Here is a 16,874-nt window from a genome sequence, read left to right as displayed (position 1 = left end):
ACCGGTCCGCATTGCAGGCCCGTACTTTTAGTCTTTAATGTATTTTCTTTAAAGTATAATAAATCACAGATCTGACTTATGAAAGCGGCACAATTGTTATTATAAGTAATGACTCCATAGTAAATTCTAAATAGAAATAAATATTCATGGCACAAATTTTAATAGACTTGCACCCACCGTCGGTTTTAGATATTTTCAATAGTCTGATCCTTTTTTTTTCTGCCATAGGCTTTAGTTTGAGTTCTAAAAACTTATATAATATAGAACATCTATAATAGCCCCATGTGAAAAATCAGCTCAGTTCTTGGTGTTGTAAAGAACATCGCAACATTTTCCATTCAAATAATCTGTAATTTAGAATTTGAGTTCCCAGCGTTTAGAATAGCGTGCTGCGTGGTATTTAGTTTTGTTTACCTCATACTTGAGGGCAGAATGATTTCAGAAGAGTCAAAGATAATTACTCTTTTACACACATTACCGTAAGATGGGAATTATTCTTTTTTTATTTATATTGTGCGTTGGAGATCCCATAAAGTCCATATTTTTCATCACAGTATAATAGTTGATGAATATGGTTAAGACCAAGGTGGGTCCTATTACGATAACTGAAAATTTTATGCGAAGAGGTTTTCTTCCCCTTAGAAACCGTGGTGCCAAATAAGGCCAAGGAAAATAAAAAAAGTGTCCAAGACTCCGAAAATAGTTTAAATCATATGATGGTTATACCAAAACGTGATAATTTTTTTTGATTTGCAGTTTTTTTAGCAAAAGCTTAAAGTCCTTACGACTTTTGTCAGTAGAATGTACTACTATTTTGAAATTCGATTCCGTTGAAAATATTTTTTTTCCGATTTTAGAATTTTTGTAATGATTTTAAAAAAGTAAGTATCCTTTAAGTATGTTAGGAACACGTTAAATTATTTCGACACCATCTGTAGCCTTGGCACCACATAGTTCAGTACTACACTTCACTTTTGTCCGTTGTCGCTTTATACTCCCCAAAAAGACTACACATCATATTAGAATTAAAAAAAAGCTTACATTTGTCCATAAACTTAGTATCCCATCTGACAAATAGATGGACTGAGTATTTCCGGATTTTTGACACCACTTTAGGCCAATGTTGCAGGAAAGAAAATGAGAATAATACTTTAATATCTCCAAGTGATAAGAAAGTATTTTGAGGCCACAAAACAAACATATGACTTTAGGCATAACTTGTGTTCCACAATCTGTAATATAGTACTATTTTTTCAATTCCTTATGAAAACACCGTTCCCATACCCCATTAATGCGGGGGGAGTAAATAAATCTATTTCTCTTCAATATTTCCAATTTTATTTACTTTTTTCTCAATTTTTTTTTTAATTTTCAACATAAATTTATAAAATGTCGCAAGAACTTCATATGAATTACAAACATGAAATTAAAACACGAGTAGTAGCAAAGACATAGAAAAGATGGGACAGGATAGAAGCAATGTATGGCAGCCCATTGAAAATACCTAAGTTGTTATGATATCGTAACAACATAGTTAGCAATGTTATGCGATTTAAACCGCTTAGGCAATATGCATTTGGAAAGTCTATGAAATAGAATTTTGAAACCCAATGTTTTGATTTTTCAAACTTTTGTTTGTCATTTTTTCCTATAAATGTGTTTTTTATATTCAGTCTATATAGTATAGACACAAACCATTTGCTCAACATGCATTTTGTCTAGTCTTTACTCAGAGTACGGCCATGAGCGAAAGAGAACAACCGTAACAAAAAGCAGCGCAACAACAAGAGCACGCTCAACAGTCCAACATTTAATTATTGTTTTCTCTTAAATAGTCTCTTTTTTGGACTCATGTGCTGGCACACGGTTTTGATCCGTGCTGATTTTTCCTTATATTCATTTCAACGGTTTTTAAACTCGGATGTTGTCCCATATTATTAATAGACATTCATTGGTTGTTTGTTAAATAAAAACTAAGAGAAATTGGCCTCTTGCTCTTGCCAAAGCTCTATTTTTTATACCCTCCACCATAGACTCCTAATTCCAGGCAAGGATCGTGGATTTTTTTAAAAATAATTTTCTAAGACGTCCTATTTAAGGACTCAGGGATTTTTTTTATATCCTCCACCATAGTATGGACGGATTGTAAAACGTTTGTAACACCTCGAAATATACATTTAAGACCCCATAAGATATATATATTTGATGATTGTAGCGACATTTTTCACCGGAAACGTTTCAAATTTGGTATTTGAAGTTCGTAATGGACACTACAGCCTACGACAGATATGGACAATACAGCCTACGACGATATTCGGTATTTTGATGATTTTAGTTGCATTATTCATCGATTTTTTTCAAGTTTCGCATTTGAATATTGTATGGCTTATGACAAAAGTTGCCTATGCAGGTCCACGTCATCGTATAGACCCTAAAATAAGGGCTACATTCGGTATTTTTAAGATTTTAAAAGCACTTTTAATGGATTTTATTTATTGAATATTGCCAAATTCGTTCAAAATGGTGGAGGGTTTTCAAAGTTTAGACCAGCCGAACTTACAGCTTTTTTACTTGTTATATGTAACCTTTAACTGTCGAGGTGAAATTTTGCAATGAATTTTAGGACGTGGTGTTAAATTTTACTTCTCTTAATTTAAAATACGTATATTTAGAAATAGTTCTATACATCCACCATATTATGGATGGAATATTAACTTTGTCAATCCATCTGTAACTCCTCAAAATACTCATGTCAGACAAAGTATATATATTCTTGATAAGCGTAAAATTCTGAGTCAATTTAGCGATATCCGTCGCACTATCTTTTAAACGAATTGAGGTAGAAGGTTAACATTTTGCACACGTGTATATTTTACCAGTATGCAGGTTATCTTCGTAAATAGGCCATGTCCGTTCACGTACCTGAAGTATAAAATCAGAGGAAGCGTACATGTGGGAGCTTTTTGCGATTTTCACCAAATTTAATATACTGACTGAAAAATACGGTCATATGTAAAAATTGGAAAAATTCTCAAATTTGGCCATATAAAAGGTATTTAGCGCACAAAAACATCAAATAGGCCGAGTCAATCAATTTCAATAGGGTTCGTCCTTGGGCCAAGCAACTGAATGATGCCCAATTTCATCGCAATCGAACAATAAATGCGACCTGTAATTTGGACAGACTTAGAATGTGATTCCATGTAAATCATTAAAAGGAGTGTAGCTTTTGTGCTTTAGTGCAAAATATTCGACAATTAAGGTCTAGTCGAAATTGTATTAAAAAATCATTTTCATTTGTCAAATTTGTTTCATTTGTAATTTTTATTTTCTTGGTAAAAAATGTACATTTTTCACACACAAAATAATAATGTTACTAAGAAATCTTATTTAAACTACATTCACATATTAAGCTATATTTGGCACATCAAGTATTTCTATAAAAAAATCATGTTCAAATTTGTTTGTTTACTTACTAAAAAAGCCTGCGGGTTTGCTTAACAAAATAAAAATAAATAAATGCATTAAGGCTTTAAAGACACCACACATCAAAATAAATATTAAATTACCGCACACAAAAATTAAGAAAAAAATCACAGCTTCAACGAAGGTTTATAGTAGGTGGGTTATGCAAAAAATAACCATAAAAAATAAATACTTAAAAATAAATTTTGCCATTGACCTACAACAATGTGGGTAAATAAATGCATTGTTGTTTTGTCGTTGGCTTAAATGTCATTTGTATCTCAATTATATCCTCATAAATTTGATCGATAACGTCATCGTCATTTGTTTTTTTTTTTTTACTACGGTATCGGTCAAATCAACATATCAACCTCATAGTTATACGGGGTTTGTCTCTTCCAATCTATTCCAAGGCATTTAAGAATGGAGCAATGGATGGGAAATCTTCACAGTCTGGTATGGCTTTGCCCTTAAATTTAAGGCATGACTCGGCACAGGTTTGACCTTGGAAATAGTCGCCAAACATCTTTTTGCATTGGGCACAGTTATTCAGGCAGATTTGGATGTAATCAATGCCACCCATGGAATCTAGGGAATAAAAAATAGATGTAAAGAGTTACGAACTGTTTAATTTTTAATTTGTTTTATATTTTTACTTACCAAACCTCTTGCCGTAATGGCCAATGGAGGGCATAGCCTGGCTAACTTCAATTACAGCAAAGCAAATGGCAACTACGGTGAAGATAACAGCAACGGATTTTGAAGAGAACATTTTGTAGGCTGAAAGGAGAGAAAATAAATCCAATCAAATATTAAAATCTTTTTTAGATAAGTCACCTAAATTAAATAACAACCTTTTCTTGCTTTGAACTTATTATAACTCTGACAAATATTTTGAAGTCCCATAAAACGAAACTCAATGTTAAAATATAAACAGTTTTTTTTAATGCTTTTACGGTAGCTGATTGTTTTGAAATAAAACTTTTTTAATATTTAACTGGCCTTTTGTATGTTTTTATAACCAAGCGGACGCTTGTCCGCATGATCAAGCCCAGCTCTTTGTGACCACAACAACAAGCATTGTAATCTCCATATTCTAGCACGCAAAAAAAAAATTAAATATAAAACGCGACACAAAACTCTCTTACCGGCTTTTATAAGAAAGTTCAAAAAAAGTACCAAATCCAGTTAAGCAGAAGGTGTTTACACTGCCGTAGCTTCAAGCTTACAGTCGGTCATAATTATTGTCTGTCTGCCAAGGGATTATTGCATTTTTTTTTTCTTATTTTCTTGCCGGTTGGCTTGTCTCGGCTCTAGCTAATTATGTATTAATTAGTTGTCTGTATCGCTCGGAATATCGGTTCTCTTGTTAGTCTACGATTTGTAACAGGATTTGTAAAATGTGTGTCTATCTGAGCGTTTAACGCGTGCCAATGGAATAGTTTGGCATTCTTATGCTAAATTATTCTAATAAACCGGTTTTAGATCAACATAATCGGTTTAATTCTGGTGGTAAGTGTCACAAGGTTATCATTATTCTTACATAATATTGGGTCAATAAATAACAAAATTTAATTCTAATGACATATGAAGTGCCTGCCCTAATCGATTTTATATTCGCCAAGAAAGTGATTATTTAAATGAAATATTAAAATGTCTTTGAATTTGGCCGTCCCAAATGTTTGATATCCATTGTCATAAGGGAATGAAAAACATGTGATAATAAGTCCAAATATGCCCATTCTGTATAATTTTTGTAACCTATAACACTATGTGTAGAAGTTATTCAAAAAATCATGTAACGCCTCGAAATATTGGTCCTCGACATAGGAAACCATATATGGATCTGCCTATCTCGCTGAGTTGCGTCGATCTACCTTTTGTTTTTGAAGATGTACATTTGGGGTTCAAATTTATATGCCTTTGCAGTCGCTCTACGGGTCACAATTGAAAGCCAATCGACACGGCATTTTGCATGAAAAGAGATTTAAGGACAGAGAAGAAGTATGGCATTTTGGATGACCATTGGATTATATGTAGCTGTTAAATGGACCACAAGTTTCGTGCAAAATTGTTTAACAACACGACGGAGTGCAAAAATTTTGGGTACAAATTTTGGGTCAAAACCGTAAGGGTAAAATTTGGGCAGGGCTCGATGACATTATTTCCAAAACGAAACGGCTTCCAACATATTATAGTGTTGTAGGGTATCACATTGTCGGCCCCGCACGCATATAGCCTTTGCTTACTTGTTTGAATAATTAAATCCAACTGTAAACTGAGATTTTGCATCCTTAATGGGTACCCCGAAATTCAGTAGGCAAATGTGGTAAAAATCTTCAAAATATATGAAATTAAGTGGTACTATTTTATGGCGGCTGTATGAAAATCCGGACGGAATTAGAACAATTTTTTTGAGACGTGCTAAGTGTGAACCACAAATTATATCTGATTTCGTTGGGATATTTGGTTAAAGCCTTTAAAATAGCCACACACATCACAATATTTTTATTAACCCATGGCCTGGTGTCAGGATGGAATATATCAGTCCACTCCTTCTGGTACCTCCCTCACTTCTCATAAAAGCGGAATAAGCATTCGATTCTCTTTAAATTTCACACATCAAATTATTTCTACTACTACAAGATCTGTAGTAAAGATGAGATGTACTAAGGTTGGTAGAGATAGGAATATTCCAGGATTAAACCTTTGGCTATATATTGCGCTAATAAAACGCAAAATTACTATCCGATTCCATTCAGACTTGGTACATCTCAATATTTCCATCAACACAAGATTTGTTATAAATATGGGAGAGATCGAACCCTTTCTTCTGGTACTGATTTTTTTCTAAAGAGAAAAAATCATCAGTCAAATTGAGATAGATTTTTTCCCAGTTTTCTGATTTTTTTTTTATTTTTTTCTCTATCCTCTTCTAAAAATTATCACATTTCTAATATAAAGTATTTTGCCCCATTCCCGGCCTTGAGGTGATCGACACTTTGGTATTTTTTAGACAGACACCATAGTCCAATGGATTGGTATCAGGAGATTTTGGTGGCCATTGTGCGCTCAAAATGAAGCGAGGAACCTCATTTTGTGACCATTCTTGGGTGGCGCGTGCTGAGTACGATGGTGCTGAGTCCTGTTGGAATGTCCAAGGTCTGCGGCCAAAAAGGCTTTAATACACCCTCCAGAATAATTTTCGCAATAATATTCGGCATTTATTCTGATGCCACGATGGATTAATAGGAGTGGAGAGCGACCATCGGCTGCTATGGCGGCCCACACCATCACCATGGACAGCGCTTGACTTCTGGTGACCAACCGAAGATGCATACTTTCAGCTGACCTCTTTGGCAAGTAAACACGATCATTTTTTTAATTACAAACGGCTGAACAACGAGAGAAAACCACATTCGGCAGTTCACCACTTTCGGCCAGCCGAAGAAACTCTTTTGAGTCTATTTCCTTACTGTTGCGGTGTAAGTTATTGCACATTTTTGGGTTTCAATGGCTTTACCACGAGCTCATTTTTCAATATTTGCTGAATGGAATATTGCGATATGTTCAACTCACGAGCCATTTTTCGGCAACTGAGAAGCGCATTTCGGTCAAGTCGCTTGATTACTTTTGAACCATTTCTGCTGATGTTGCTGTTTTCTTCTGTCCACTTCCTTGACATCGAGCGATGGCACGAGACACAAAAGATTTATTCACATTTAAATGCTGGAGTGCTTTAACGATAGCCATTTGTGGTTTTCCAGCCAAATATAAAGAAATCACACTATCACGCATGATGGAATTCACGAATAACTTTTTTCTGGAAAATTCTCACCAAAATGCTTTTGTGCGCTTGTAAAAAATATTATGAGCTGCCACTGAAATAATTTTAATAGCTGTCGCACGAGTAGCTCTGAAATGACAACAGTCTGAAATTGATTGTAGTTTTTTTTATCTCAGCCTGTAGTCCAAACCTGGCAAGTCCCAATATTTATATCATATTGTATTAGGTCCGAAAGGAAATGGTCAATATTGGTCTATTCCTTTGGAACCTACGCCATAGAGTGCCAACAATTTGAATAATCATAATAAAAGTCAAAATATATTTACATCATTCTTTTTTGTTGTAAGAATTATATTTTCTTATCGAAGTCATATCATGCTCTATATAGCAATGTTATTTGGTATTGGGGATACAAAAGCCTCCCTCAAATTTGTTTAAAATTGATTCAGAGTTGGAATTAGTTCCCAAATTGTGACTAAAGTCAAGACTTCTGTCAATTTTGTGTATGTATTTGTTGTTTTGAAAAATGAAAAAAAAAAAATATTTTCAAACCCAATTATTGGAAGATACGTACATTGCGGCTCGCGCATTAAAGCTATTAACCAGTTTAGCCATAAAATTGAAAGATTGAACAGTTTAGATCATATTTTTTGGAGAAAATCCAGCTCATTTCAAAAAATGAGGAAAAATATGAAAAAAATGAAAACAACTTACTTATATAATTTTGAATGAGTAATGAGGGCATAGCCTCAGGGCTGTATTTCTCCAGTTTTACGAAGCTGTTCTACCTCCTTTTTGTACCATGGGTATGATCTACTTCACATAAATTTGTTATAGGAACTCTACTAAATACGCATAGTGGTGTAGGGTACCACATTGATATACAATAGTGTATTGATTTTTTCGAAAATATTAAAGAAATGTTATATGAGCATACGTAACTAGTTTACTCTTCATATTCATATTTTTGGTTATATTCGGGTTTTCGTGATAATAGGAAATTAATTCGAAAAAAGGTCATCTTACCATGGCAAATAAAGGTATAGACGTAGATAAACTCAAATTATTATTTTGGTTCCCTAGCGTACAACCTTCAAAATTTCAAAAGTAATTATTTGAAGTCCTTGGATTTCATAGTTTCGAAGAAGTGTATTTAAAATAAATGCATTTTCCATCAGCTGTATGCACGAATATTATTAAAATTATTACTAATAATAGCCAATTTTTCCATTAATTTTAATTTCTTAATATACTGTTTAGAACACGCCTTTTCGAAATAACCGGTTTTCAAAATTTTCTCACGTTTAATATGCAAATATTTATTTAAATTTTGTTTATTTTTATTTTGTTCAGCCCATTAAAGCGTCAGTGGTTTCTTATATTTGCTGTAAACATTTCAGCGGTCATAATATAAAAAACAATTTCTGTAATTTAATACGAAACGAAAAAATTTTGCATAAAAAAATCAAAAAAAAAAAAAAATCTGTAGACGAGACTGTCTGTCTTTTCAGTCATACTACACGCACCACATGTAACTGGTTTCATTCAGCGCGTGTCAATTTAAAATCGAAAGCAAATGGGAATGGTATGCGATATCAGGCGAACATATGAATACCCTGTAGTAAAATTAATGAATGGAAATGTGAATAAAATTGATAATATTTGCAAATTTCATCATCTATTTCAAAATGTTTTCTTCGCCGAATATAAGAATAAAATAATAAAAAAAACACGAATTTTATTCAAATGAATTGGTTTTCGTTTTAAACTAAGAGTTTAATTTGAAATTTCTGGGCAAACAATTAAGGATTCAGTTACATGATATGATATGACATGACACGTTCTTCAGCAGAAGTGGGGGTAATATGATATTTTGGTGTTTCCATGCTCTAGTAAGGAGTAGTATCTACTGGGTGAGATGAAAAAACTGCAACAAACTTCAGACTGCTGTCATTTCTAAGCCACTCATCCGACAGCTGTCAAAATTATTTCAGTGACAGCTTATTATTTTGTTTACAAGCGTACAAAAGAATTTTGTTGAGAATTTTCCAGAAAAAAGTTATTCGTGATGTAATTCAAGCGTGATAGTTGTGATTTCTTTATATTTAGCTAGAAAACCACAAGTGGCCAGCATTTAAATGTGAATAAATCTTTTGTGTTTCGTACCACCGCTCGTTACCGAGATACGGGTAGCGTAGCCCGACGTCAAGGAAGTGGATGGAAGAAAACAGCAACATCAGCAGAAATGGTTCGAAAAGTAAAGAAGCGACTTGGTCGAAATTCGCGTCGCAGTGGCCGAAAAATGGCTCGTGAGCTGAACATATCGCATTATTCCATTCGGCAAATATTGAAAAACGAGCTCGGGGTAAAGCCATTTGACATTGCAAAAAGTGCTAGAACTTATACCGCAACAAATAGAAAATAGACTCAAAAGAGCTAAAGAGTTGCTTCGCTTGGCCAAGGGTGATGAACTGCCGAATTTGGTTTTCTCCTTCTCCGAAGAGAAAAGATTCGTTGTCCAGCAGTTTGTAAACAAACAAAATGATCGTGTTTACTTGCCAAAGAGGTCAGCTGAAAATGCGCACCTTCGGTTGGCCACCAGAACTCAAGCGCCGGCCATGGTGATAGTGTGGGCCGCCATAACAGCCGATGGTCGCTCTCCTCTCGTATTAATCGACCGTGGCATCAGAATAAATTTCGAATATTATCGCGAAAATATTCTGAAGGGTGTATTAAAGCCTTGGGCACACAAATAATTTTGCCGTAGACCTTGGACATTCCAACAGGACTCAGCACAATCGCACTCAGCACGCGCCACCCAAGAATGGTTACCAAGTGAGGTTCCTCGCTTCATTTCCAGCGGACAATGGCTACCAAAATTTCCGGATACCAATCCGATGGACTATTGTGTCTGGAGTATTTTGGAAAGTAAGTATTGATCACCTCAAGCAAGCGCTTCGCCGGGAATGGGCCAAAATACCGCAGAGCAACATTCGGGCAGCGTGTGACGTTTTCATTGGCCGTTTGAAGGCCATAGTTCGTGCCAAACGTGACCAATTCGAACAAATCTTAACTTCTTCTAAAATTTGATGCTATTTCCGATATTTTTTGCTTTTATTCAATAAAATTTACAAAAAAAAAAAAGTAAAAATTATGGCATTTGACTTTGTTGCAGTTTTTTTACCTCACCCTGTATTTCGGTGAAAGGGTTTAATATTTGTATATATTTTGAATTGTCTTCTTATAATCAAAAACCCCTACTGTGGATATGTTTTTTTGTGTAATTCTGGTGATACGAAGTTTGTATTGCAAACCGTACGACAAACTCGTCATACCGATTTTACTATGTACACTGGCGCTACATTGTCACAAAGAAACCGGTAGGCTAAACGTCTGCTAAATTATGACAAGTCTTCAGTACTTCAACAATGGAATGGAATACTTTAAGATAGGATCTCTTTGACAACAATGGTGGTATGCTTGGCGAAGATCCGTTTCACGATTTTCCGTGAAGGTTTTTGTTTTTGTATAATTTATATGCAATTACTAACCAATCAACCCAATAATTTAATGTCATTGTAGAAGCTCGTACATACATACAGACATACACCTCTATATTGATTGTATGACGTAGTAGTCACAAAGTAGTTTCTTGTATATTCCTTACGACATTTCCTGATACGCTCCAATTGAAACAAAGAATCTAGAATTCTTTTTCATTTGTTTTTACTAAAACTATTTTCCTGCTTTTTTGGGGGAATTTTTCTTGTTTGCTTTCGTTACCAAACGGGGGATTTATGTCGAATGTTAAGCTCCTTCCGTAAACATGAGATATTTGCATTAACAATAACTACTTTATTCAATTGATAGATTTAATTTACAATTGCAAATATTTGTGTTCTATTACATCTGAGTGAGAGACCTTGGCCAAATGGAATAAATAGTGCAAATAAGGAATATTTCTATTGAAACGATAAGTATTCTTTTTGGCCAGAAACTGTATCGAACTCAATTCAGTTAATTGCTAAAAATATTTTTAAAAAATTCACTATTCTTGGCTATGATCAATATTTTCAAAAAAATCATGACCATGGAAAATATATGAAAAGCTAACAAATCTTTACCATTCCTGACCATATTTTATTGACCATAAAAAATTCACGATTATTGATCAGAATAATGTTTAAAAGTCCACAACCCTTTGACATATTTTATTGAAAAAATGTTTTTAAAATTTCACGATTCTCTACCATGAAAAATATTAATAAAAAATATCTCTTTTTGAAAATTGACGATTCTTGGGTAGAAGAAATATATTTTAAAAATCCACGATTTTTTTTAATAAAATCTATGGCTCTAGTCCAGAAAATATATTTTTAAAAACCCACTATTTTTATTTTTATTTTTAAAAATCTACGATTCCTGTTCAGGATAAATACTTTTAAAATATCTACGATTCCTGTTCAGGAAAAATACTTTTAAAAATCCACGATTCTTTTTAATAAAATCTGTGGCTCTAATCCAGAAAATATATTTCTAAAAACCCACTATTCTTTTTCAAAAAATCAATGACTCTAATACAAAAAATATATTTTTAAAAATCTACGATTCCTGTTCAGGATAAATACTTTTTAAAAATCCACGATTCTTGTTCAGGAAAAATACTTTTAAAAATCTACGATTCCTGTTCAGGATAAATACTTTTAAAAAATCCACGATTCTTGTTCAGGAAAAATACTCTTAAAAATCTACGATTCCTGTTCAGGAGAAATACTTTTAAAAAATCCACGATTCTTGTTCAGGAAAAATACTTTTAAAAATCCACGATTCTTGTTCAGGAAAAATACTTTTAAAAATCCACGATTCTTGTTCAGGAAAAATACTCTTAAAAAATCCACGATTCTTGTTCAGGAAAAATACTTTTAAAAATCCACGATTCTTGTTCAGGATAAATACTTTTAAAAAATCCACGATTCTTGTCCAGGAAAAATACTTTTAAAAAACCCAGGAAAAATATTTGTAAAATATCTACGATTCTTGTTCAGGAAAAATACTTTAAAAATCCAGAAAAAATATTTTTAAAAAACCCAGATTGTTGTTCAGGATAAATAATTTCAAAAAATTCACGACTCTTGTTCAGGAAAAATATTTTTAAACAAATACACAATTCTTAAAAAAAACACGATTCGTTTTAAAAATCCATAATTCTTTAAAAAACGATATTTAAGGAATCGTGTTTCTTTTTAAAAAATCCACGATTCTTTTTCAGAAAATCGATGACTCTAATCCAGAAAATATGTTTTTAAAGAATGTACAAAAAAAATCCACGATACTTCAAAAAACCAAAAATCCACGATACTTTTTAAAGAATCTACCATTCTTGGCCTGTGAAAATATTTTAAAAAATCCACTATTCTGGCTTAAAAAAATATTTTTATGAAATTCTTTGCCAGGATAAATTTAATATTTAAATATTTAAATTCCCATAACCCGTGGTCAGGAAATTTATTTTAAAAAGTCCACAATTCTAGGCAAGGAACGACATTTTTAACTTTTTCAAGTTTAATTCTAAAAATCCACTATTATTGTCTAAAAAGTCCTTAGAAAATATTTTTATAAACTCACGATTTTTGTTAAGAAAGTCCTCAGAAATTGAAAACATTTACAATATTTAAAAACTCCCTTATCCTTGGCTAGAAACGACATTTTTAAAATTGTCAAGTTTGTTCGTCAAAAAATTCCATCATCATCAATAATATATTTTTATAGACACAGATTCATGTCCAGAAAATCTAGGAAGTCCTAAAAAAAGTATGTTAAAGCTCACGTTTCTCAACCATGAATCCTTAAAAAACTGATTTTAAAAATTCAAGTCAAGTCTTCAAAAAAGTATGTTTAAGATCCACTATTTTGGTTTAAAAAGAAAATGATTTCCTTGAAAGAGGAAAGGACATCCTACTATTCCTGACAGGGAGAATATATAAAAACTACATTCTTGGCAAGGAAATTTCTCCGCGACTTTTTTAAGGAAGTCCTCGAAATTTTTTAAAAAAGTAAACGATTCTAAGCCATGAAATAAATCCTTGTTAAAAACCTATAAAGAATTCAAAATTCTCATCCAGAATATTTTTCAAAAATCTACTATTCTCGTGAAAAAAGTTCCTAAAATTTATTCTTGTCCATAAAATCCTTAAACAAATTGAGCAGTATTGGCATGCTTCTTATATAAGGTGGCAATTATTGACATTCTTAGCACTTGATTTATTTTTCGTTTGGACCAAATCAAGTCATTTTCGCGGGAGATGTCGTATCTTCTAGTAATTTAAGGACATCAATTCCATTTTTTTTTTACAAAACTTTTAAATATTTCATGTTGTCCAATTTACACCAACAAAACGTGAGAAATGTTTGTTTGTAACAGCAAACAATTAATAATTATTTTTTTCTCGTTTTACTCACTTGGTATTTTTGATGGACTTAAGCGAATTCGTTCAAAATGACAAACGAAGTTTTATTGTTGTTGACTTAAACAAGTGTTTGTTTAGACCGTAAATTTATGACTGATGTCTTCTCTGGAATTTCTTCTGCCTTTTATACTGAAACATGTATCCATCTCGAAATTCATTCGATGTCTTTCTAACTGTGATTTCTTCATCGGAAGTTATCCTATTAATGGATTTGCAGAGTGATTCACTTCCGAATTATATTAGGATTTTTTTCGGTGTGCTTAAGTGAAATTCTCAATTGGGGGTGTGTGTGCTGTTTTGTTGAAATATTTTGTGGCCAACAGCTAGAGGCTAATTAAATGATGTTAAGCCTTTTTGTGGGAACTCAATACATTTTTAGTCATTCGTAAGGTAAAGGGTTTCAATTATTTCAACATATGATACCTGAGCCACCAGCATAATGCTTTTAGCAAGAGTTGTGAAGGTCTTTTTGGTTGATGAATGAAATGAACATAATGCTGTGATACATGGTTAATTTCATTTTTACATTAAGGGTTTAAATATTTAGTTTTGGTGCAATTATAAAAAAATAATAAAAATTAACAACTTAATATTAATTTAACTAAAGAAAATAAATTTCGCTGGGATTCCCAAATTTGGCAAATAATTCTAGAGAATTTTTATGTAAACGCTTCAAAAAGGTAACAAATGTGTTACAATTGAGATTCAAAGGACGAATTGAATTTTAAGTGATCAGCCGTTGTAGGAATAAATGAAGACTTACAATGAGCAATTGTCACTATGCCGAAAAAGAAATTTTTACTGGACCTAAAGTTGCACTTAAATAGGTACCTTTTACCCATAAATGCTTAAATATAAACGGGTGGAATTGAAGTCTTGTATTATATCGATAAAGTGGTTTTTTTTTATAAAATATGCAATTGCTGTCTTATAAGATACAACTTTTAGACTTGGTAACTACATTGGACCGCATTGTTGGTCCTACCTAGTTAATAACTTTTTTTTTTAACTTTTACTTTGCTAAAATGTTGGCTTGTAACTGCACTCAATTTAACAAATTTTCGGATTTTGTGGTCTAAAATTATTAATGTTTTCCTTCTTGTCTGAGAAACTCCCGTAGTCTTTTCAGCCAACTTCTTTAAGGGGTGCAATATGTATACAAAATGAAGGAAATTTTGTATATATACTTGATCCTAAGTCTCTTTGGACCAAATCCGTTTCAGGACATTTGGAGTCGATCTAGCGATGTCTGTCGGGTTGGTGCGCATGATAACTCTCGAAGAGAGTATTCTATTCGGTCCACACTTGGTACATCGTAATGCTATTGTCAAACTTAGATCGAGGCGAAGAGGGGATAATCCGATTTTGCTCTAATATTGCAAATACTAATATTTCCATCAATGCTAAGTCAGGTGCAATATCGGTCCACTTCATCGAGTACATTCCCCACACAGGGTCAAAATTTTCAATAATTATAACTTTTATAAAATGTGATGTCTTCATATTTCACACATCCTATTATTTCTACTAACACAAGATCTGTTGTGAAGATGGGACATATCGGTCCACTCTTTCTTTTACCTCTGCCACAAAGGGTCAACATTTTGAATAATTTTGAAGCTCATAAAATGCGAAATTAGCATTAGCGTTAAGATAGGATATATCCTTCTGGTACCTCCTCCTCATAGGGTTTAAGATTTTGAAAAACAAAACGCTCAAAGAAAGCGAAATAAGCATTAAACTATCTTAAAATTTCAGACATACAAACATTTTTGCTAACACAACATTTGTTGTGAAGATGATATATACAGGATAAGATAAAAAAAACTGCAACAAAGTCAAAAGCCATAATTTTTAAATTTTATTGAAAAAATGTCGGAAATAACATCAAATTTTAGATAAGTTTAGATTTGTTCGAATTAGTCACCTTTTGCATGAATTATGGCCTTGAAACGGCCAATGAAATCGTCACACGCTGCCCGAACCACTTGCTTGAGGTGATCGACACTTTGATATTTTTAATGCCAACCTTGCTTTCCAAAATACCCCAGACAAAATAGTTCAACGGGTTGGTATCCACAGATTTTGTTGGCCATTGTGCGCTGGGCATGAAGAGAGGAACCTCATTTTGTAACCATTCTTGGGTGGCGCGTGCTAAGTGCGATGGTGCTGAGTCCTGCTGGAATGTTCAAGGTCTGCGGCCAAAATGTTTGCGTGCCCAAGGCTTTAATACACCATCGCGACAATATTCGTCATTTATTCTGACACCACGGTATATCAATACGAACGGAGAGCGACCATCGGCTGTTAGGCGGCCCACACTATCACCATGGCCGGCGCTTGAGTTCTGGTGGCCAACCGAAGGTTCACATTTTCAGCTGACCTCTTTGGCAAGTAAACACGATCATTTTGTTTGTTTGCAAACTGCTGGATAGCGAATGTTTTCTCATCGGAGAAAACCTAATTCGGCAGTTCACCACTCTCGGCCAAGCGAAGCAACCCTGTTTGCTCTTTTGAGTCAATTTTCTTTCTGTTGCGGTGTAAGTTCTTGCACTTTTTGGAATTTCAATGGCTTACCCCGACCTCATTTCTCAATATATACCGAATGGAATATTGTGATATGTTCAGCTCACGGGCCATTTTCGGTCACTGCGACGCGGATTTCAAGTCGCTTCTTTACTTTTCGAATCATTTCTGCTGATGTTGCTGTTTCCACTTTCTTGACGTCTGTCTACACTACCAGAATAACGGTAACGAGCGATGGTAAGAGACACAAAAGATTTATTCATATTTAAATGCTGGAGAGCTCTAACGATAGCCCCTTGTGGTTTTACAGTTTTTGCATTTTTGAGGTTTTCGAATTCCATACGAATAACTTTTTTTCTGGAAAATTCTCACTAAAATGCTTTTGTGCGCTTGTAAATGAGCTGTCACTGGAATAATTTGAATAGCTGTCGGATGGGTGACTTAGAAATGACAGTAGTCTGAAGTTGGTTGCAGTTTTTTCATCTCACCTTGTATCTGCAACCCCTCTTTATATTTTACCGTTAAAGAGTCAAAATTTTTATCCTTGTATCCCACCAATGTTTTGTGCAAATTCTCATCTTTATCGGGCAATAAATGCCCACGATATTTGGTTGTCAAAAATACAGGGA

General features: G+C 33.5%; 1 protein-coding gene across 3 annotated transcripts in view; it reads right to left on the bottom strand.

Annotated features, from left to right (window-relative positions):
* Positions 1-3,371: 3,371 nt before the first annotated feature.
* LOC101890919 (eclosion hormone) overlaps positions 3,372-16,874 on the bottom strand; it is a 74,725-nt gene continuing 61,222 nt past the window's right edge. The window contains exons 1-3 of one of the 3 annotated variants that reach the window (XM_020038422.2): positions 13,712-13,807; positions 4,126-4,245; positions 3,372-4,053 (exon numbers count right to left, since the gene is read on the bottom strand). In XM_020038422.2, coding sequence (XP_019893981.1) covers positions 3,869-4,053; positions 4,126-4,237 — 297 coding nt within the window. In that variant the 5' untranslated portion in view covers positions 4,238-4,245; positions 13,712-13,807 and the 3' untranslated portion in view covers positions 3,372-3,868. Of the gene's footprint in view, positions 4,054-4,125; positions 4,246-4,319; positions 4,435-13,711; positions 13,808-16,874 lie in introns of those variants that run through there. The other 2 variants (XM_020038420.2, XM_005175869.4) reach the window with 2 other exon arrangements.

Source organism: Musca domestica, unplaced genomic scaffold, assembly GCF_030504385.1.
Source record: "Musca domestica strain aabys unplaced genomic scaffold, Musca_domestica.polishedcontigs.V.1.1 1, whole genome shotgun sequence".
Lineage (NCBI taxonomy): Eukaryota > Metazoa > Arthropoda > Insecta > Diptera > Muscidae > Musca > Musca domestica.
This window is presented reverse-complemented; position numbering and strand designations above follow the sequence as displayed.